Genomic DNA, 21,849 nt, shown 5'->3' on the forward strand with positions numbered 1-21,849 from the left:
AATCCATCCAGGCTATCAATTACTCTGAAAATGGATCTTTGGCAGGGTGTCATCAGTCAGACATGAGAGGAGGCCTCACTGCAGATGTGGGTGTCCTCGTCAGAGTTGTCCCCGCAGTGGTTGATGAAGTCACACAGGTTGTCCTGAGGGATGCAGTGGCCATTAGCACAGGCGTACTGCTCAGGTGTGCATGGCTGGTCTGAAGGAAGAGCAGGGGAGCAGTGCAGGAAGCTGACGTCATCTATCACCACATCGCCCATGTAGCTGATCCCTCGCTTTGCCCTGAACACCACCTGACCAAGAACAACAGAGCTAGTTTATATGACAGTATATCATATAAACATAATCACGCAGATTTTTAGACACCCGAGTTGACGCTTTACATCATAAGACGAGGGACTGGAACATAAGAGCTGATAGCTGCTGTTCCTATGAGTAATGTTACTCTGCTGTCAGTTGATGAAGCTCTCGGGGAAAAGAAGAAAGGGCATTATGACTCATAACTCCTCAGTGTGAAAAGGCCATCCCTACAGCTGCAGATTAAACCATCAGAGCAGATCTCAATATGACAAAGGTTAACAGTTAAAATGTTCAAAAGGGCGTGGCATTTGGTCAAAGAGATGATACAGGACCTCGTTCTGTGTGGTCACACTGACCTGGAATAACCTCAGCAGACAGACAGCATGGCACCTTTACAACTCTGATTACTGTCACGCTAACAAGTTAAGACTCATTAGACAGAATTAGACTCAATCAATTCATTGATCATCAAGTCTATGCATACATTTTAGCCTGCCATGTCAGAAATTAGGCCAATTATTGATGTGCACACACAGTAACCTGAGAGGATGTCTCATAAACTAAATGTCTATACTTATCATGTACATAATTGTAAAAGTGATAATGACACTGGAATTATGTCAAGAGGGCTCCTCACTGTGAACTATTCAAATCTCATACATATCCCAAAATTGCCAGTGCCAGATCTTGAAGAAATTTCCTCCAGGCATTCCTGAGTTATTGCATTCACGAGAATGTGACAGACGGACGGACAACTCACAAAATGAATGCCACTGTCACCGGCTCGACAGTATTAAAGGATTACAACCAACGAGACAGCAGTGAACGTCTTTGTGGGGAACTAATATCGCCCGATGCTCCAGCAGGACGCAGTATTATTGACTACGAAAACATGAATTATTTCATTGCATTGGATCTAATTTATGTTCCACATTTGAAAGCATCTCTAATCATTTACACACCTGGAAGCTGTTAGATAAGCCCAAGAACACTTCTCCTCGTCTCCATTTGTTTCCCTGGTTACCGCTCTGAGACCAAACCTCATGAGTGACGTTTCCATCCTTTAACAGCACCTGCAAATGTAGTGAGAATAATAGCCATGGTTACACTGATTACAATTATCAGGGTTGGATACAGTATCTTTACTGCTCTTACTTGCAGAGATCCCACTGTGAATCCGCTCATGTGGTACCAAAAGACCAGGGTGCACTGCGGCCCGGTGGAGGAGATGGCAGGCGTCTGGAGGTCAGTGGCTTGACCGTAGCCGCCGTTTGAACTGTCTGAACACATGTACCAACCCTCTGGACCGCCTCTATCAGAGGAAACAGAGGAAGCACAGAACATCAGAATTATGTTCCCAACGTGTGAGTCCAGGTACACTTGAGTGAAATTAGGAAATTGTTTTTATTTTCTTGTGTATAAGTATTAAACACTACTGCTCTGAGGAAGACCTTTGGACACTGATTGCTTTGAAGGTCCGCCCACCTTTTTTGACTGAGTACTGATGTATAGTTTAAGTTGAGTGCCCATTTATTTCTCTGGAATTGACCTATTCTTGCCAAGTTGATTATTGGTTTTAGTACTTTTATCAAACAAAAATGACAACAATTCTCTAGTTCCAGCCTTTTAAATTTCTGCTTCACTTTAAAAAAAATCCCCAAAGAGATGTTGCTTGACTTGGGTTAAATAAGACGGATCCTCCCCTCTCCATTTCACTCATGACTTATCGATAGAGAGCGAGTTAAAGGTGTTGCGGAAAGATAGTTTCAGCTCAAGGGCCTGAGGGAAGAAATGTCTGAAATCTAGTGGTCAAAGTGCTGATTTCTGTTCTCACTGATGACTCAATAAAACACAGATAAGGACAATCCGGTTGGTCTATCCGCTACAGGTCATCATACTAACTCAGCTCACAGAACATTTAGCTTTACTTTCCTTCTTTTCTTGAAATCTCATCCCTAATCTGTACTTCTCTATAGATTGATTAACTCTTCACTCTACTTAGTGGTTAGTTATCTCTTCTGCAACAGTTATACAACTTTAGGGACATTTGATTTATTCCGTTTCACCATCCAACATTAATCTTTTATCTTTTTATCCAACTATCAGAAAATAGTAAAACAATTGGCCCAATGTAATGTCCAAAAATCTAAGATTGCATTTTCAAATAGCTTGTTTTATCCAACCAACCGTCTAAAATCCAAACATATTGAATTTACTTGCATTAAATCCTCATAGTTTGAAAAGGTGCAATAAGAGATTTTTTTTTTTTTAAAGACTGTAGTAGATAAACCTTTAAGATACTACTGTCACATTAGTGGTGTTGGGGGTGCTCACAGGGTGTGGTCATTAATAGGACGGTGGTATTGCTCTCCATCATGAATGCTCTCCCCTTGGTCAGGTGACCAGCGAAACGAGTGGATTGGGACCAAAGAGGAGACAACGCTGTTCCAACCACAAGTATCACCGCCTTCAAAATCACACCGTTCCTTCACTAGAGGAAGAGAAAAGTGATTATCAGCACAGGAGGGAGGAGCAGGAAGCACAAGCCAAAGCAATGTGAAAACATTAAAACGCAATAAATTAATCTTTCAATGTAGAAATTCTGATTGAAGGAAATATAAATATTTGACCACAGTTTTCTTCATCTGAGCCATCAGAACAATCCCGCCTGAAGTCGCACACTTTGCTGTTGGCGACACACTCCCCTTGCGTCCCACACACAAACTCTCCATCGGGGCAGCTGTGGGGCTGAACCGTGGGGGCCGGAGTGGTCACTGCAGGGGTCGTGGTGTTCGATGTGGGCAGCTCTCCTGGATCAAAGCACGGTTTAAACAATCAATAAAGAAACACAGACATTGCCCTAAAAAGTTAAAATGTTTAACTACGGCAGAATAATTTACCATCATATGGGTCGCAATCCAGGAAGGAAAGGTCATCAATGGCAATGTCCCCATTAAAATCATCTCCCACTGTACCTTCTATCACAATCTGACAAAAGAGCAAATGAAAATAAACACACAAGACAATATCGGTTATCGATTTAAGATTGTTTGTTAACTCATTTTTAATGTATTTCCAGTAAGCATATACAAAGAATAAGGCACCACCATGAGTGGTGGCTTGTTGTTTCTAATAATGTTGAAGTGTTTGAGTGTATTTTCCTGTTGCTACATACACTGCATATAAAGCAATAAATAATGACCTAAAAGATAATTGCTTCAGAAGAGTTGTATCAACAGCCACCAGCTCCTTTGACTCTGCGCCAAGAAGTGGAACATATCATTTGGAAATATTGAACGGTGAGAGTCTGATATTATCTTTCAAAGAAAACAGCTTCAACCTCAAAAATGTTTTCTGCTGATTATGTTGCAGTAACACACGTGTGCATTGCATAATAAACACAGAACGTCTGTTAAATGTGTATTTGACGCACCAGTAGGTTTTAGAAAGTCACATTAGCATGATTCAAGCAGCAGTATTTCTCAAACATGCTTTGAAATATTTTTACAATAATAAGCCGTTTCCTCTTGCTCCCTTGGAAAACAGCTTTGGAAACAATTTAGTTAACTTTAATGCTGCAAAGCTCATTGTTGTTTTTTTACATGCAGCTTTTGTGCATTAGTTGTGGTTACACTGGTCATATTACATCTCAAATGCAAATGCAGAAGGAGTGAGTTGGTACAATTGATCTTGATCAAATTATTATACTTTGTAATTTTGTGGCAATACCCACTGATGGACCAGACTAACTGAATTTAATTCATTAGTGTCTCTTCTATTTTTCACTTTGACCCTTTCTGCAGTCAATTAGCTTGACCAACAGAGCTCCTGGTTTCAAGGCTATAGCGGAGAAAAACCTTCTAACTGCCTGTCAACTTTTACTCACTCATGAGTAATGACAGCAGAACATCCATCTTGGAGGGATGAATGTCGAGTAGTGAAGCTATTAAATACATCATCATGCAAAGCTGTAGAGCACTCTTAACCGCAGGCTCTTGGCTTCACCAGTGTTTCATTGCTGCCTGCTGGGGGACTGTGTTTACCTGCCGCTCATGTCTACATGCCTGCCTTTGATTACACAAGACAAGGAGAAGGATTGCAAATTATTTTAAAGCAGGATGTGATGTGACTCTAAGTGGTATTATAAATATAAACTACCGAACAGTACAAAATTAAATTAAAACTAGCTCCATTTTATCCGGCTACAACATTAAAAGTATGTTCTACCAAAATGAGCATGAATATACAGATTTATTTTAAACATTGGTAAAAGCCGCTAAAAATAGTCACGCTCATTTTCAATTAGATAGACGTGTATGCCTTTCTGTTATTTTCTGGTGTGTCATGTTCGACATCACAAATGTGCTGGAAAACAGGGTTACTTAACAGTAAAGATGTTTCTCTGGTTACTTCCTTTTTTAATATCCTCTCAAACCAGGGTTGTGATTGTTGGAAGAGTGGAAAGAACAACACAGACATGTGTTTCAACGCACAGTGAGGTAAAATTACTGTTGTCTGAAGTCTGATGGCTTTGCAGAGAGAATATTAAGTGTATATTTTGTACGTGAATAACCAAATTCAAATGTCCAAATCCATGTAATTTTATGTATCATATACTGTATAGGCTTCAATACATGTCACATAGAATCACGCTGGAAAAGGGTCCAATAAATACCTGTGACTACTGCCGAGACATTTGAATGAATTGTTACCTTTTTTAGCAAAGATGTTAGTGAGTGTTAGTGGGTGCTTTTTTGTCCAGTGGGAAATATGCTTAATAGAATAATAAACCATCATGGTTCACAACTAAATTGATTAACTTTTCCTTAGTGAACATTACATTATTTAAGAAATGCAAGGGACGTCAAAGGCATATCTGAAGCATATTCTTTCTTTCTGCTCATTGTAAAGTAAGAGATAACATTTGAGGACATAGATCTTCTGAACACACTTTGTATTCCCCATTTGGGATCAGTTTCTGGCGCATTAGTTACCTGGAAAGGCCGAGCGCTGGTGAGGTAGAGAGTCTTCCTGTGCCAGAGGTTTCCCTGTGTTCCGTATCGTACCCACAGCATATGCCCACGGCCGGAAGTGGTGGTCCTGAGGTACACTGCCAAGCAGAACACGTGGGAGCCGAACATGTGGTAATGGAAGCGGAAAACACAATGGGACCTGGACGCGTCATTGCCCCGCTGGTGTGTGGGTTGGAAGACTCTGCTGAGCAACACAGCAGTGTCTTTGAACTCCTGGGGCGCCGAGGACTCGATGTAGAGGTAGTGGCCGAAGAGGTTGCCCAGCGTGTGGTCCTTCCACGGCCCTGTGTCCATGGTCGGAGTGGGGCCTTGGATGCGGGTCCAGTCAAACACATCTCCTCCTCTCTGTTCTTGTTTCCAGCTGCACAGCCCGTGTTCAAAGTTACACTGCAGCTCTGGAGCTGTGAGACAAGACAGGAAATGAACGGACACTGGAGCGAGAAACGTTATACTTTTACACCACATTTCAGTGGGAAATATTGTACTTCCACCTTCACCAGCTACAACAATACAATGTAGCTTACACTTCAATGCATCAGTAATAACAATCCAATAAATGTATAAAAGTAAAACAGCTACAGGGGACTTTTATATTTGATTCTTTAAGTGCATTTTTGCTTTTCAGTGCTTTTCAATGCAGGTCTTTTACTTGAAGAGTTGATGGAGCATTACAAGCCTATAACATTGTCAGATTCACGATGGACAGTTGGCGCCTACGTTACCCAAAATGCAACTCGTACACCAACAGTTCAGTCTAAAACTGGCTGTGTAATGCTTATAGCAGTTCATGTTGCCTCAAGCTGTGAGCACAAGCAGAGGTCTGGTAAACTCCACAGATTTTTTTTTTACTTTCAATCTTGTAGTTTTAAGCCCCATAAGTGGTGCACTTGAGGCAATTTATTTTGTTCTGCAGGCACACAACATTTACTTTTTTTCATTTATTCAGTGGTACTCTAGACTGTAAACAGACTTGATGTATCGAATCGGTGAAGTTCCTCTTAAGTAAAGGATCTGTGTGTTTCTTTCAACAGTGAATATTTGCAACCAAGAGAGACACTCACAACATCCCTCCTCGTCGGATTCATCCCCACAGTCATCCACAAGGTCACAGAGCTGCAAGTGCTCCACACACGCTTTGGTACGCACGCAGTGGAAATGAGTGTGCGTGGGGCACTCCGCCACTGCAGGGGGCATTGAACAGTTCTTGAAGGAGATATCATCCAAGCCAGAGACCCCATCGAACACACCGAGGCTGATCTTAGCCAAAGCGATCTGGAAGGGCTGGGTGATGCGTCCCAGCTGTACGGTGACCTGATTCCAACGGGTTCCCTGGTCGTATAAAGTCCTCCATATGACAGTTCTGTTTTCGACCCCATCCATTCGAAGGTACATGTCTGCAGCCCCCACGGACAAACCCGAGTTATAATGCCTGAAGGAGATGAGGAAGAGATGGAAGGTAAAATCTTCAATAATATTCACGTGTGCATTTTGTGGCTTTATACTTTTGAAATTATTCCCTCACTGTACTGTAAATCACAGATTCCTTATTATACATGAGGGCTTTTGATTATGCAGGGGAAAAAAATGAAATGTATAAACCTCCAGCCCTCCCCTGACAAGAGTACCCCTCCAATCATCTAGTGGAAAAATAAAATCTGTCATTTGCCATAAACTCTTCGGGGCCACAAAGCTGTCAAAACATGATAGATATGGATGCGTATCTTCTCATTGTGTTTGACTGTGAAATAAGAGATGCTGAGAGAGCAGACCTGAGACAGGTGGAATGATGGGAGGGGGAAAGGAGTAAAAAAGATCAAGAAAAAAGTTTGAAATTCCAGGTGGATCTACATAGTCTGGCTATGATGACGAGTCACGTTGAACTACTTCAACGTGTGAAGAAGGAAGCAACACTGTGATCCTCACCAGAAGCTCATGGTACACCCGGATCCAGATTGTTTGAACCAGGGTCCCCTGAGAACAGCCCTTGAATAAAGACTGCTACTGTTCTTCAATATATACATGTAGTGTCCTGCAGTGAGTGAGACAACAGTTACTATTCAAACCATATCAGTGTCTACTTCATTAATTTACACTCGCCCACATTGCGGCTAACAACTTGTTCTGCCAGATGGTGAATCACCTTTGAAAAAGCAAAAACAGTTTTGGGTGAAGACAGACTATTTTACTTTAACGCCTTCGCTCATCGTTGTTGGTGCCAGATGGGTCAATTTCATCCCCTCAGATATATCTCACCCTCTGGGATTGTAGTACACGGCAATGTCTACTGAGTATATTAAGACTCGTGGGATAGAGAAAACATATCCTGTCGACTGCAGGCACCCATACCAACAAAGTCTTGTTGATGACATCGGTCAGAGGGCAACAGCAAGGCTCATTTGTTAACCGCCAGGCTGCAAATGCACAAATGGCTGCTCGGTGCCGCAGTGATGCACAGCGGGCCTTTTCATTTCACACAGCTCATCGAACCATGCTGGCCTACCCTTTAGCACACATTGAAGATGCACATTCTTACAAACAATAATAATCCTTAGAATATGGTATTTAAATGTAACCTTCATATTTACACTGTATATACATATACACTCACAACTAATAATACATTAATCTACACTATAATACATTTAAAATGTGATTTGAAGGCAGCTTAACAAAACAAAGTCACATGAATCAAAGTTAAAAGCTGCTGTTACCGCTACTCTGCGTAGTTAGCTTTAGCAGGCCAGTAGCTAGCTCGGCTTATTCTTCATGGCTGAATTTAGCTACTGCCTCATTTAGTTATGTTGAATATGTGTGAATTTACAAGTTGTCAGTTCACAAAAAGGGATCTTTTAATTTCAGATAACACAGAGGGAAAGTTTTAGCTCTAGATTAAACTCATCAGCTAGCTAGCTAGCTAACAGTTGGCATAGTGGCTATTTCTTTGGCATTATTCTTTGGCATTATTTATGTGGTAAAACAAATGATAGTCAGATTCATGTGTTGATTACATTTTGACCTAATGTGTATAATATTATACTTCATTTTTATTATTCATTTTTATTGCGACACAGAGACAGTGACTGTGTTTTGCCTTTCTGTGTGTTGAAGCTGGAAAGTTTTCTTGGCTCCTATTAGGTGCCCAACTGCCAAGTAAACACAGCTTGAACGTCACCACATACCTGCACATTGTGTTACATCTTTCAATAGTCACAGGCACATTTTCTAAACCTTCACACCGATGCTCTCCCTAGGATATGTGTCATTTCACAAGGCTTGAAGCACACATCTGAATCTAACAGGGCGTCTTTTCACAACACGTTCACACAAACTTGGTGTTGCTAAAAAAAACTGCATGTTATCGAGACAACGTACAACAAGATTCCTCGTTACATCCATAAAGCCTGAGTATAAAGATGTGATGAGGCATAATATACAATAAACTGTAAAGGAACATAAACCTGGTAAGTCAAGCATAGTATTGTGTATTCCAGTGAATGACTGGGTTTTAATATGCAGAATGGGTGCAGCATGTCGCTTTCTATTATTCAGATGGCTGAGAAAGCATTTCTCCATGAACTGCTTATCTCCCAAAAACACACAGACGAGGGATTTTCTTTCCCTCCACAAAACCTTGATATGATCTGTAGATAATATTATATTATGTGCTATTTCACCCGGACACAGTGAAATCATCTTATTGGCTTAAAATATTTAGATTCTTATTCCAGTGATGGCGACTTCAAATCACAGAGGGCAGCGTCGCTGCTGAACATACAGTATGTGGTGTGTTTGTTTCCGTACCCTTGGTGCTGTTGGTGGAGTGGTCCAGAGGTGGTGGGTGGTAATCTGGGGGTATCTCCACAGAACAGCCCCTGACCCAGTCAAAGCCATCGCCAAAGGTGAGCTCGTACCAGCCACAATAACCACTCTCAAAGTCACACTCCGCGGCTGAACGAGTAGAGAGATAGAAAAGGATTAGAATGAAATGGAGACTGAAAGTATATTATTTTGTGTGACACCGACTGAAAGCTCCAGAAAAGATACTGAAAGACAATGTGGTGAGATTTTCTATGCCAACTTTTGTTTCCAAGGTCATGGATAAAGTGCTCTGAAATATGGAAATATGTCTCGGTTTTCTATCCAATAGGTACAATCTCTCACATGAAGGATCGATAAGCGAGTCAACCGTCATTTGCTTACCCCGGTAGCTATGCCTATTAACCAAAGAGTATAAATGTAAGTTATTTGAAGTAACTATTCCCATTAACGGCAGATGGTGAAACCACCAAAGTAACTCTGTAGAACAAAATGCTTTGATTTTACAATGAAAGCAGCTCACAGAAGCTCCAAAAGTAGCTAGATGACGTCATATGCTTACTTCCATATTGGTGACGTCAAAGGGGGGAGGGAGAGACCCTGTGCTGATTACTCTGAGCAGCATGAATGGGAACACATTGCAATATAAAACATGAGAATAAATTGCTTTTTCTCCGATGGTCTGAATAAGTCGCTGAATTTTACTTAGGCAACACGGTTCTTACGGCAATTGGCCTCGTCCTCTCCTTGGGGACAATGTGGGGTGAAGTCACAGACTTTGCTTTCGTTGATGCATTCCCCGCTGCCACAGGCAAACAGCGAGGGAGGGCAAACAGGTGGAGGAGGTGCGCTGCTCTCTGCAACAGGAATAACACATGCAAGATTAATACAATCTACAGAATTCAGCTGCAAGAGGCACTTTGATAACCAAGAGCTAACAAATCAGATGTAGACCCCCTGAGATACAAAAGAGCTGCAGTTGTTATTACTGATGCCTATCGAGTGATTTTATCATTAAAGAGCACTTATAATGAGACATGGGTGGATTAATATAGATGAGCTCAGCTTAATCCAGAGAAGAGCAAGTACATCTGCTGAGTTGTGGAAGATTAGACTCCAACTGTGAAGTCATAAGTGGATTTCAGATATTTTGGATCAATAGTACATTCGAGACTCCATCTCTTAAATGAACAAACTCAATTTCAATCTGCTTATGAGTAGTATTGGAAACATAAATTCAGAAATGGTCCATTATTAAATTGCCTTTGGCTGACTATTAAAAAGAAGTCTTTAAATGGTTTCTACTTAAGTTAACTGCAGTAACTTTCTGAACTTGGGCTGAGACATGCTGGCAATTATGAGATGTCACCAAACTGCATTTACTTATAGAAAGAATACAACTTGCTCCATATAGCTTGCTCCATCCTGAAAAGTGGACACTTTTTGGCTACTTTTGGGGCAATGGAACACGCTGGGAAGTTGCAAGCCAGCAAACAGTTGACCCATTTACAACTCTTACACAACTCATGCTGCAAGTCTCATTTATCCAGTCGTATGCTCAATACTCAATATACAAGTGGTACTTTCTTTAAGGTAGAGGAGGGCAGAGATTTTTGAGAGCAGAGACAAAAATGACTGAGAATATCAATTAGGCTCATGAAAGGACAGCCGTAATAAATGACATGGTGGCCCGCTCATTCCCAAAACATGCAAAGTGTTATTTATGATATGGGGGTTGTAAACGAGGTGTCAGACTCGGACTGAAAACACAATTTACATGAACATGTTTCTGTTTTATTTTCACCTCATGTTCATTCAAGTATAAGCCAATATTTAACGCTTATAATGTTCATATATGTGACAGTGCACTTAATCTGATTTGATGCTGTGAATCCATAACTCAGCTATAATGCAATGTGCAGCAAATGTATTGACTATGCAGTAGTTATGGCACAAAAAGGACATTGTACATAAATAATCCTATGAAGTGACTGTTATGTTATAGTAGTTAGCAATATTAGATGAGAGCCACAAATCAAAACAACATCATTGTATTCCCTTTCATACATGTCAGACCATACGTATGTGTCATATAGTAATAACCCCTTGCCTGTGTAGTAAAGGTTTTTGGATATTTCAATGTGACACCCACTCTCCACTAGAGTGTATCTCCTTGTGTTGCGCTCTATTGTTCATTATCAGGTTTAATACTTTTAATATGATAACATAAACCATGCTTTTTGACTGAACCTCGGAGTGTTTCGTCGTGTAGTTGGTTCGGCTGGGTGTGAACGCTCATTTGAACTCTGTGCAGACCAGACAACCAAACTAAAATCTATTTATTAAACATATCTGAACCTTTCAGAAAAGCTCAGGTACTGAAGGTACTGTAGAAAATGCAGAAGAAGCTTGTCTTAGCCATGTCTAGCTATCCGACAACATTCATCTATCATACAACAGTGGTTAGAGTGGATATTTGTTGTTGAGATATTGTTGTCATTGAAACGTAAAAGAAAAAGTGCTGAATTAGCTTTTTCGAAGGAAGCTTTTCTGCCAAAGAAGGTGCTATATGGACACAAGCCCTCAGAGTGAGAGTGAACCGAAAAAGGTGAGAAAAGAGATCCAGATGATAAAGATAGCGACACCTTTCCCAAACACATTGCCATATGATCCATTGTTAAAATAAAAACATTGATTACAGCTGCCACTGGAGAAATGCCTCTATGAAGTTTCTCTAAAGTGAACTTCAGTTGACGTCAACGTGTTGCCCACGACAGGATTCAATGAGGCAGCTCATTTTGGCCTTATGCACCGTACGGTTAGGGGAGAAACCAGGCAGACCAACTCTTGCTACTAACAATAAATACGGGATCCACCCTAAATAAATCATCTACTTGCATCTACAGCTTGCATGCAGACCTTCGCTGGTCATTAATAAATTAATGAGGAAGTAGGAATTATCAGTTATTTTAAAAATGTATATTTTCAGAAAAAAAACTTGAATTTTATTTAAGGTTACCACATATCAAACATCCTTTAAAAACTGTGGGGCTAAAGTTCAGACACTTGATAGTTAACTTAACCTGTGACATGAATTCAACATTTAGTGCTCGACTCTACACTCTGGTCTCGATGCTCGACCAGAGAAAGCTGAGGGCCACAGGTCATTGCATAAATGACACCATCCATGAAGCTCAACTGACAGAGAGCAGCAACAACCTTTATGAGATGAGCAATAGCAGCAGTAAAGACGCTATAGCTTGAGCTTGCTGCTGAAATACCTGTATATCACAATGGCAACATGTAAAAATAATGTTCAAAATGCAAGGAGGTACGTTGTGACACTGACTGCCCAATGTTCAGTGCAAGGAAATGTGCAGTAAGCACTATTTTAATGATTCAGTTATTCTGTTATGAATCCCTCATCTATGAGTGTCTTCCCCTGTTATCAGTATTCAAAACAGGCTTGTGGTGGTCTGCTTACGAGTGGCGATATTTTAGAAAATGTCAAGGTCTGAACTTGCGCGGTCTGTGTAGTAAGATGTTATTAATGGTACTTACCCAGCACAGTCACACAGCCGGGGTTGAAGGATAGGTCATCCATGGCCAGGACCTCTGAGGCTTCGCTGTCACCTGAAAGTTGCCCTCGAATCACCACCTGGTAGATGCACAGAAAACATTCGAGCAGTCACCTCTTTTTATCACATTAAAACACCTCCATTTGTCTTTGTGTAGCCCGGCAAGTGTGTGCTGTAGTGTATTTGCATGCAGTATGTGATGTACGTGTCTGCATGTGTGTGTTGACACTGACACTAAAACACGATGCAGATAATGCCATTAGTTTTACAGGTATTTTGTCTTTGGACAAATTGAAATTTGGAGCAGAAAATTACTATAGGTGATAAAACAGCTCATCACCAAAGTCATTACAATTCATCCTGAGAAGGGCGTTACATTCCATGACAATGCCCTATAATAGTTGATGAGATTTTTACAGTTGCAGGCAGACATTAAATCACCAGAGCCACAATGTGTAGATAGCTATGGACATCGCAATTTCTTTCACTGTCACAAATAATATCAACGCTGCACTGATCAAAGTCCACAGAGCAGCTTTATCTACACCAGTGGAGCTTTACCACCCATCATTTATGACTGATCTGAACAAATGGTGGATTGTGTCATTATGGAGGATGGGAAAACACACTCTCAAATACACCATTTTCATTGGTCACACTTGTCAGCTGGTATTTGTTTCCTAAAACTGGACTGTGAGGCCATAAAAGTAATACAATCTGTGGGATGCGAGCACTGACTGTTTATATAGAACTGTTGATTTAGGATTTCACAGACAAACCGGCGTGTTTATCTGATCCAGACAATGTGCCCCCAGAAAATCTTGGATATTTCTATCCACAGTCACTTAAGTATTGTCAATACAAGCAGCTCTTCAAACACTTGAATCACGCCATAGATTATATTTTTGTTGTTTCTGTTTCACGTTTGAGGCCAAATGTGCAGTGTATTTTCTATAAAGTGTTTCTACAACACAATTAGAGAGCAACGGCAAAGCTCAGGGGGCATTTCATTAAGCAGGTGAACAAGTGCAGATCATTAAGCGAACTGACTGAAATTGAAATGACCCAAAATGACTGCGGTAAACAAAAACCCAATTAACTCAGATGCCTTCAAAACAGAAAACAGCTTAATGGAGGGGAGAGTGGAAGAGTGGATGTCAAGAGCGTTGACCTTCCTTTACTGTGTAATGCAACTGACAGATGGGGAAGGCAGAGAGCAGCAGAAGTGTGACACCCTGACATTGTCTGAGGATATACTGCAGGAAGGACACAAACAGCAGGCCCCCAGATGGCCTCCGAAGGGCCCGAGTGGGTCAGAACATCCTCACTGCACATAAACGGCTCCTGTTGTGCTCATTTCTGCTGGGAGGACTTTATCAGTCTCAAGGAAACATATAGCTTATATCTCACATTCTGTATCTTAACATGCATATAAATAGCACTATATGGTACGATTCAATGAGGTTAAGAATGCGCCAAAAGATGTAAACTACACATCTCAATAAACATCTTTTAATTTAAACCGGCATTAGAAGATTTTTTGGCCATGAGGCGGCAGCGAATACAAGCTACGACCACAACACTGACCTATAATAACATTTTAAGTCGAGGTGGGGATTTTGTTGGCTTGCAGTTGTTTATTTACATATTCAGCAAATATGGAGCAACATTAGAATCATTTAGTCTTGTGTTACTGATGAACTAATGGGTTTATGTTCAATATTCACATTTCATTAACAGCGGTTTTGTCTGTTAGCGGTTTGGTGCTGGGCAGATGATTTCTTACCAAATAAGGTTTCTGTAAATGAGGTTAATGAGAGCAGTGAGACTGAACCGCAGCAATAACATTGCAAGCCAGAGAACCAAAACAATGAGCTTAAAGATTTTAAAAAAAGAAGCTCAAAAGGTAGTCATGTGATCCATTGAAAATATGAAAGTAAATGTAAAAAAGCTTCCTTAACTAAATGCAATACAAGGACAGTCAAAAGAAATAGGAGAGCACAACATAAATGCGTCTTTGGTCTAAGATAAGATGCAAAATACTAAATCATTAATGGCAGATAAACATTCTAAACTCAGTATAATTTACCTTACAATAGTAACAGCTACATGAAACTCTATTATAGTACATTTTGAATGTCGCTGACCTGAAAAGTGTGATTGCTGGAGAACGTAATCACTGTCCGCTGCCACATTTCCGTCTGTGTTTGTGAGGCGTGTTTCCACACCTCTGTGCTCTGAACCAGAACCTGAAGCTCTCCATGTTGTGCCCCAACATAATAGTAGAAACTCATCTGTCGAATAAGAATGCATGGAAGATATCACCAGTTGTTGTAATGTGATTGTTGGTGGTTTTTGTGTGCATGACAGCAGAGGATGTTGATACCTGGCATGTGTGACTGGGCAGGAAGACGGGACTGATCAGGTCTGCAGTGGTTCTGTTTCCAGTGACGGATAACAAGGACAGGAAATGTGCTAAAGTATGAATAAAGCAGATAAAGTATAAGGTTGTGAATTCAAGATATTTTTTCCCGTGAGTCCCATATGACAGACGCTCCGACCTGATGTGCTGTTGGTGTGGTCTTGTTTAAGTCCCGGAGCGTCCGTTGTTCTGGTCCATCCAGAGAGCGTCTCTGAGCTCTGGTCCAGGTCACAGAATCCCTCCTCAAAGTCGCACCTCTTATATCTGGAGCCTTCATTAAAAAAAAAAATCATGTTTCACTTGTGCTCTTTTGTGTTTCACCCCGAAATAGAGTTTGCCTTGAATCTGTGATTTGGGATTACGTTTTGGGTTCTGCGTACAATAGAGATTCATCAACTCAGCAGGGCTCAGAATCAAAGCGGTTTCTCATTTTAAGCATCCAAGTAATCTTATTTGACTTCACGGCCAAATGTGCAACACGGGTTTGTGATAATATTCTATTTTAGAGGTATGCCAGGCAGATGTAAAGAACTGAATTCCCTCACACAAGTTCTAGTAATTGCCAGAGACCTTTTTTCAGGCATCTAACCAAAAGCCTGTTAAAATCCATTGACTATGAGATGAGGCAACAGGAAGTTCAAAATGTTGACTCATTTCTGAGTTTTAGGACTCACTTCAGCACCACTCTGTTCTTTGCCTGAAGTAAGGCACTTCTGCATTGGGTAATTTTGGGGTTTTTACTATTCTATCGCAGCACAAACTTTTCCACCACAGCCAAGCATTAATACCCGCCTGCGATATTTCAAGATCTTTTTTTTTCCTGCACATTTTGAGAGAGAAATCACATCAATGAGAGAGATAATTATAATATTCATATATATATAGATAGATATATATATATATATATATATATATATATATATATATATATATATATATATATATCTATCTATATATATATATATATAGATATATATATATATATATATATATATCTATATATATATATATATATATATGCACACTCATAATGTCTATGTAATTTATGCAGTTACAGGTGAAGCTGGTTCTTTTAAATCCAGTACAGTTATTTTGTGTGTAAAATACAAGTTTGTCATTTCATCTGGAAGCAGCTTGATGGTTTTGAGTGAATTGCCAAAACATCGTGGGTATGTTGTATCCACCCACGTCATGAAGTGGTGTGGTTCACTCTCCATGTTGTCACCGACAATCCGTGAAACATCTTGACAATCTTCATAATAATAATTGTATACTGTTGACACTGTATATTCTACTGCTTTACTCACAGTCTGCCTCGTCGCTGCCATCTTCACAGTTGTCAGTGAAGTCACACACACTGTCCTCAGGCACACATGAGCCCTGGTAGCAGCTAAACCCCTGCGATAAACAAGCTCCAGCAGGCGCCAGAGAGAAGGCCAACAGCAGCCACACCAAAGCCAGCAACGTCATCGGCCTGGTTATTGTTTGTTCTTTAACTACAACACCGTCTCTTGACTTCAAAGTAAAGCATCTTGTTGTCGGGCCATGAGGACGAACGGCAGTCGAGGTAGAGCTTTCACTTCACCGAGTTCAGTGTGCGTGGATCTTGGAAGCCGTTAGCGTGTTGTAAAGAGTAATAAATGGCTTTTTATGGCTGTGACATAATAAGGGTCACTTTGCTAGTTAATGTGTTCATGGTGGCAGCTCTTTGAGGCTGTACTCAGGCACAGCAGTGCTTTGAGCTCAAAGCTATACATTTAGTAGTTTCAATCAAAACCACAAATGTCCAACTAAAGGTGGCGCTATAGGAAAAGTCAAGGATAGGCATTATGATTCATCCTCTGGGCTAAATATCAGGTAGGTTCTAAGTTAGGTGTCTAAACAGAATCCATGTATTTCCATTCTTCTCCTAGAGCCCAAGAGGCTTCTAAAATAAGCACTTCTAAAAACACAAAATTTTAATTGGAGAAAACTATGTCTATTAGTACCTGCAGATGGCCCACTGTTTTCAACATGAATAGAATACATCAGCTCCTCCTACACGCTTGTGGATTGAACCTATAAAAGACAGCAAAGAAGAGCTGAGGTTGGGAATATGAACTGCCATGAAAGGATCATTAACTGTGTCCAGCGGGGCTCAGTCCCACTTTAAAGTGAGGCATAATTTCATTTCACAGCAATCAATAAAGACGGTAGCTTAAAACAGTCGAGCAGCAAGCCAGTACAGGGGCTGTTGTAGTTCAAATGAAATTAACCTTGAGAAAAAAAAGGGAGCTCTACGGCTCCATGAGGGACAAGGGACTAATAGAACACGGGAAAGATCATGTCTTTATTGACCTCGATTGGCAATGGAAGTGAGAGGGAGCAGAGAGTAGATGGCAACATGTTGAAACAACACCACATAGAGTGCAAAATGTGTCCTGAAGAGTCGATTCTAAAGACCTCAATCGTTCACTTTGCATCCCAGGTGCCGGGACGCAGAAATACAGTAGATGGGGAGCGATTTCAGGGCAGGACGATAAGGACTGACAGACCAATAATCTTATTCCAGTTTTATCATGTGACAGGAAGGTGCAAGAGTACAGAATAGCGTGGTCAATCATGTTGACTCATAACTACAATTAGCCGATAAAAAACAAGAGGGAGTCGTTAACATCTGGCAGAACTTTTCTCTGCGTCGTTCAACGAGCTATTCTTCTTCTCTGCTGTTTTGTTTATAGCGCGAGCCAGACAGCCAGACATAAACACCAAACAGCACGGACACTCAGCTATTTATCTTGTAAATATAGCGGATGGGTTTTGAAATCTGATCACGTGGAGGACAATGCTAACATACTGCTGCTAATGCCTGTGCAAATGTCACGGCCATCAATCCAGTGCACCTCTGCAAGAAACAAAATGTGTCATATTTACAACAAATCTTCCCCCCACAGACCAACTTGTTAATTTGAGCCAATGTATTTTCTTCCTCTACAGTTTATGAATTCTTAAGAACACTTGTGATTCATTTCACCTTAAGTAGAGGTCAAAGCAAAGCAACATGTTAAGTGACTAAAGCAAGACAAATGTTTCATTGAAGTCCAACTAGCCGGTGTGACCAGTGCAGCCATTTATCAAGAATGTGAACTTATCTATTTCACGCACATAGTTTTGTACATATTAAAACAAAAATGTGATTAAATCCTGTTCCCATGTGTAACCAAACGGATTGTCTTTGACCTCTAGTTTGTTTTTGCCCTTCTGTTGATGTTTCATCTGAGTAATGGGAGTCAAAAAACCCATCATCTCACAAGAAAAAGAAGGATTGTGCCGAATAGAAAGCCAGTATGTACAAAGAGGTTCTGCCTGCAGGTGTGATTTTTTTTACCACATAGCTGAAACAAATCAGGTTATGCGCTGCTGTAGAACAGACACAGAAAGGCAAACAAAAGCAATCAATGAAATCTCTGAGAATTTCAATCAAAGTGCACATTTCACATCCCCAGACACATTTCCATTCAGAAGCAAAAGGCTGTTGAAGATACTGAGTAACTGCATTGCTTTAATAACAAATGTAGCTCCAGGAAACACAAAAATAACAGTTAAATTGCCTCATCACTTTGTCTCATTTCTACTCTGACCCCATTCAAAAGTTTAATTAGAACATATTGACACGGCAGAACATTTGCATAGCATTTTGAATGCAGCCAATCTGCCTTCGAGAATTACTCAAGCTGTGGCAAAAGTGCAGCACCTGCCAATTTTCCTCCGCCCTGAATCCAGTGATTCACTGCCGAGTGAAGTCTTCATAACAGCTGGGGTTTGAGCTCAACAGCGTACCTGTAGGAGGCATTTCGCTCAGCACCTCCAATCAACACAGACGATCCTGCAGAGTTCTGTGACGTGAGATTGTGCACAAAGCAGACAACAAAGTGTTGACAAGCAGGGCTGTTCAAGAGAAATGAGGCAGAAACCCAGACCGGGTTAAACAGCCGGCTCTCATACATCCCATTAGCCAGATCCGTGTCCTGCCACAGTGCTGCCAGCCAGCCAGCCACCTGTCAGTGTTAGTGTTTAAGAGGCCGCCTGCCAGAGTACTCAGGGAAAAGCCAAACAAGGTAACTTACAGGAAGGCGCTGATTGTTTTTATAGCTTGATTATGTCATCAGTTTTGCTATTCATCTGAAGCTTCTGCAAGCGACCACATTTTTTTGAAAAGCACTTCACAACTACAATAAAGCAGTGGTGGAGGAAGTATTCAGATTTAAGTATTGTAACTTGAACATACATCCGCATTATACCTAACTACCTAAATGCTCCGAAAACATCTTTGGAAAATATATATTTAACGTGTAGTTTTCTCTGGTCTGAACACACAACAGGTGTTTTGTATGTAAAATCTTAAAAGTAACTAAAGCTGTTAAATGAATGCAGTGGAGCAAAGGTACAACATTTCTCACTGACGTGGGGGAGGTCAAGTATACAGAAGAAACAAGTACCTCACCTTAAAATACACTGTATTACATTCAAGTTCACTGTGATAAACGTGCCCTTACAATAACTCATCTAACTAATTGACTTGTTGTGAATAACCAGATCAGTGTGACATATTCTGTAAATAATGCATCAGATTATGATAAAGTATCTTGAGAGCAAAGGCCCTGTCCTTCTCTCCCTCTGGTCAATAGCGCTCAAAGCAAATCACCTGAATAATTAAAGCTTGATTAATGACGCTGAAGAGAGAGAGAGAGAGAGGACGTTCATCAGACAGGAGGAGAGGACAGACTTCACAGTTGCCATCCATCGAGAATGAGCCCGAAGATAAAAAGCTGACCTGAATTAGTCGGCAATTCCTCCACTGTATATTTCACCTTTAAACCTTTTTCACAAGAGATTAAACTGATACGACACTCTCAGTGTCTACATTACCACGATACCAATGTGTCTAGCTGAGGAATAGAAAGGACAACTCTGACATGTTTGATATTCAAGTGATGCAACCTATGAAGTATAGGCCGTGTGTGTGTGTGTGTGTGTGTGTGTGTGTGTGTGTGTGTGTGTGTGTGTGTGTGTGTGATTAAGAGAGAGAAAGAGAGAGAGAGAGAGAGAGAGAGAGAGAGAGAGAGAGAGAGAGAGAGAGGGAGAGAGCACGTATTTGTTTTAATTGAGGCATTATGAGCTGGTAAGGTTACCTTCTGATAGGAAGTGCCCTGGCTGCCGGAGCGCGCGAGCAGTGAAGGTGGACCTACATTTAGCCACAAAGTAAAGTATAAATAAATAAAAATTAGCAACATGTGGATTGTTTAATTTATCGTTTTGGTATTTTTGTTTTATCAACGAGCATTTTCTACCTACCACAAATCCACAGCGTTCATGGCGACCGCAGTTAATTTCTTCTCCTGACAACTACGTGCAAAAGCCAATCAGATTGCAGAAGTGGAACCGGCGCTAATTAGCTTTGGGCATGCGCATTGCTGTTTCCCCACACTGTGCATGAAATTTTGAGAACCAGAGAGAGTTACTTGATTTTGTCCTCCAGACTCCAGATAGTTCCAGGAAGTACATGCGTCGATATTTTTGCAAATTAGTAGTTAATAAATACATTGATTTAAAATATACATATAGAGCAACGACATACATATTTGGCTGGATACATTTTGTGTTACTTAAAAGTTAAATGTGCTAATATTTAAGGATCAGTAAGAGTAACAGCTAGAGTTACCTGCGTTGTTGAAATATTTTAGGCTAAAGTTCCCTTGCGTAAAGACACAGAGTGATATTTAGTGGCATCTAGTGGTGAGGTTGCAGATTGCAAGCAACAACATACCCCTCCGTTCACCCCTCCCTTTTCAAGCGTGTCAGAGATCTACGGTGGCCCTCTGGTAGGGATCGGTATATTCAGGATTTTATTACAAGGAGCTACTCTTATCAATTATCAATCATCTGTTTATTTTATTTTTTTTAAGTAAGAGGGAAAGGCTTGAAAACCCAGGTAGTGGAGACTCAGGGTGAGGATGCTGGTTTTGACTCCATTGAATAGTCGTCTGAAAGAGAGAGACAGAGAGAGAGGGAGGAGAAGAGAGAGAGTTAATTATTGGACCATTCATGTTCTCTGTCTCCTTCTCTGAGTAACTAAGTACATTCTTCTCCTTGACAAAATAATGTATATTATGACATGATGATGATGATGATAATGATGGTGATTATAATGATGAGACAGATATTTTTTAAGTGCACTAATTTGAATTGCAACTACAAAAGAAAAGATGTCTCAAACGTTTCTACGCATATGTTGTTTGTTTTTTCACGGCCTAGAAACTGTTTTGCACAATTATCCAGAGTTAATGATTCTCCTTGAAAAGATCAGAAGATCACAACTGAAAACTGAGTGTAAATGTATTTTTGGCATTGCTGATATTTGAATTTGAAACAGCTTCCCTCAAGGTCTCAGAAAAGCTCAATCATAGTGTCTTCTTAAAATATAGCATTTTGTGCCTCTGGTTTTTTATGCTTTATTAGTATTTATAGAGACTCGTACTGGAGACGCCAGCCCACGTTTCAGCACCCCAAATATGTAAGCTCCCAGGGCACCATATGTACATGTTTATACATTGTATTTGTTTGTTTAGTTTTGTGGGGTAGACTCCCATTACTGTGTTCAATACGTTGCAAATATATGATTTACAATGCTTTTATTGCTATAACTGGGTATCAACCGACT

The 21,849-nt window shown here is 40.5% G+C and overlaps 1 protein-coding gene across 1 annotated transcript in view; it reads right to left on the bottom strand.

Annotated features, from left to right (window-relative positions):
* The window catches only part of malrd1 (MAM and LDL receptor class A domain containing 1), a gene marked incomplete at both ends in the record, with an annotated part of 47,145 nt that extends 30,526 nt beyond the window's left edge, over positions 1-16,619 (bottom strand). Inside the window, 16 exons of the mRNA XM_079234241.1 lie at positions 80-293; positions 1,263-1,373; positions 1,456-1,612; positions 2,635-2,791; positions 2,931-3,110; positions 3,201-3,288; positions 5,295-5,734; positions 6,395-6,762; positions 7,257-7,362; positions 9,135-9,281; positions 9,875-10,006; positions 12,711-12,807; positions 14,857-15,021; positions 15,114-15,202; positions 15,289-15,420; positions 16,457-16,619. Of these exons, the coding sequence (XP_079090367.1) occupies positions 80-293; positions 1,263-1,373; positions 1,456-1,612; positions 2,635-2,791; positions 2,931-3,110; positions 3,201-3,288; positions 5,295-5,734; positions 6,395-6,762; positions 7,257-7,362; positions 9,135-9,281; positions 9,875-10,006; positions 12,711-12,807; positions 14,857-15,021; positions 15,114-15,202; positions 15,289-15,420; positions 16,457-16,619 (2,746 nt within the window). The remainder of the gene's footprint in view (positions 1-79; positions 294-1,262; positions 1,374-1,455; positions 1,613-2,634; positions 2,792-2,930; positions 3,111-3,200; positions 3,289-5,294; positions 5,735-6,394; positions 6,763-7,256; positions 7,363-9,134; positions 9,282-9,874; positions 10,007-12,710; positions 12,808-14,856; positions 15,022-15,113; positions 15,203-15,288; positions 15,421-16,456) is intronic.
* Between the last annotated feature and the right edge of the window lie 5,230 nt (positions 16,620-21,849).

Source organism: Taurulus bubalis (genome assembly GCF_910589615.1).
Source record: "Taurulus bubalis genome assembly, chromosome: 18".
In the NCBI taxonomy this organism is placed as follows: Eukaryota; Metazoa; Chordata; class Actinopteri; order Perciformes; family Cottidae; genus Taurulus; species Taurulus bubalis.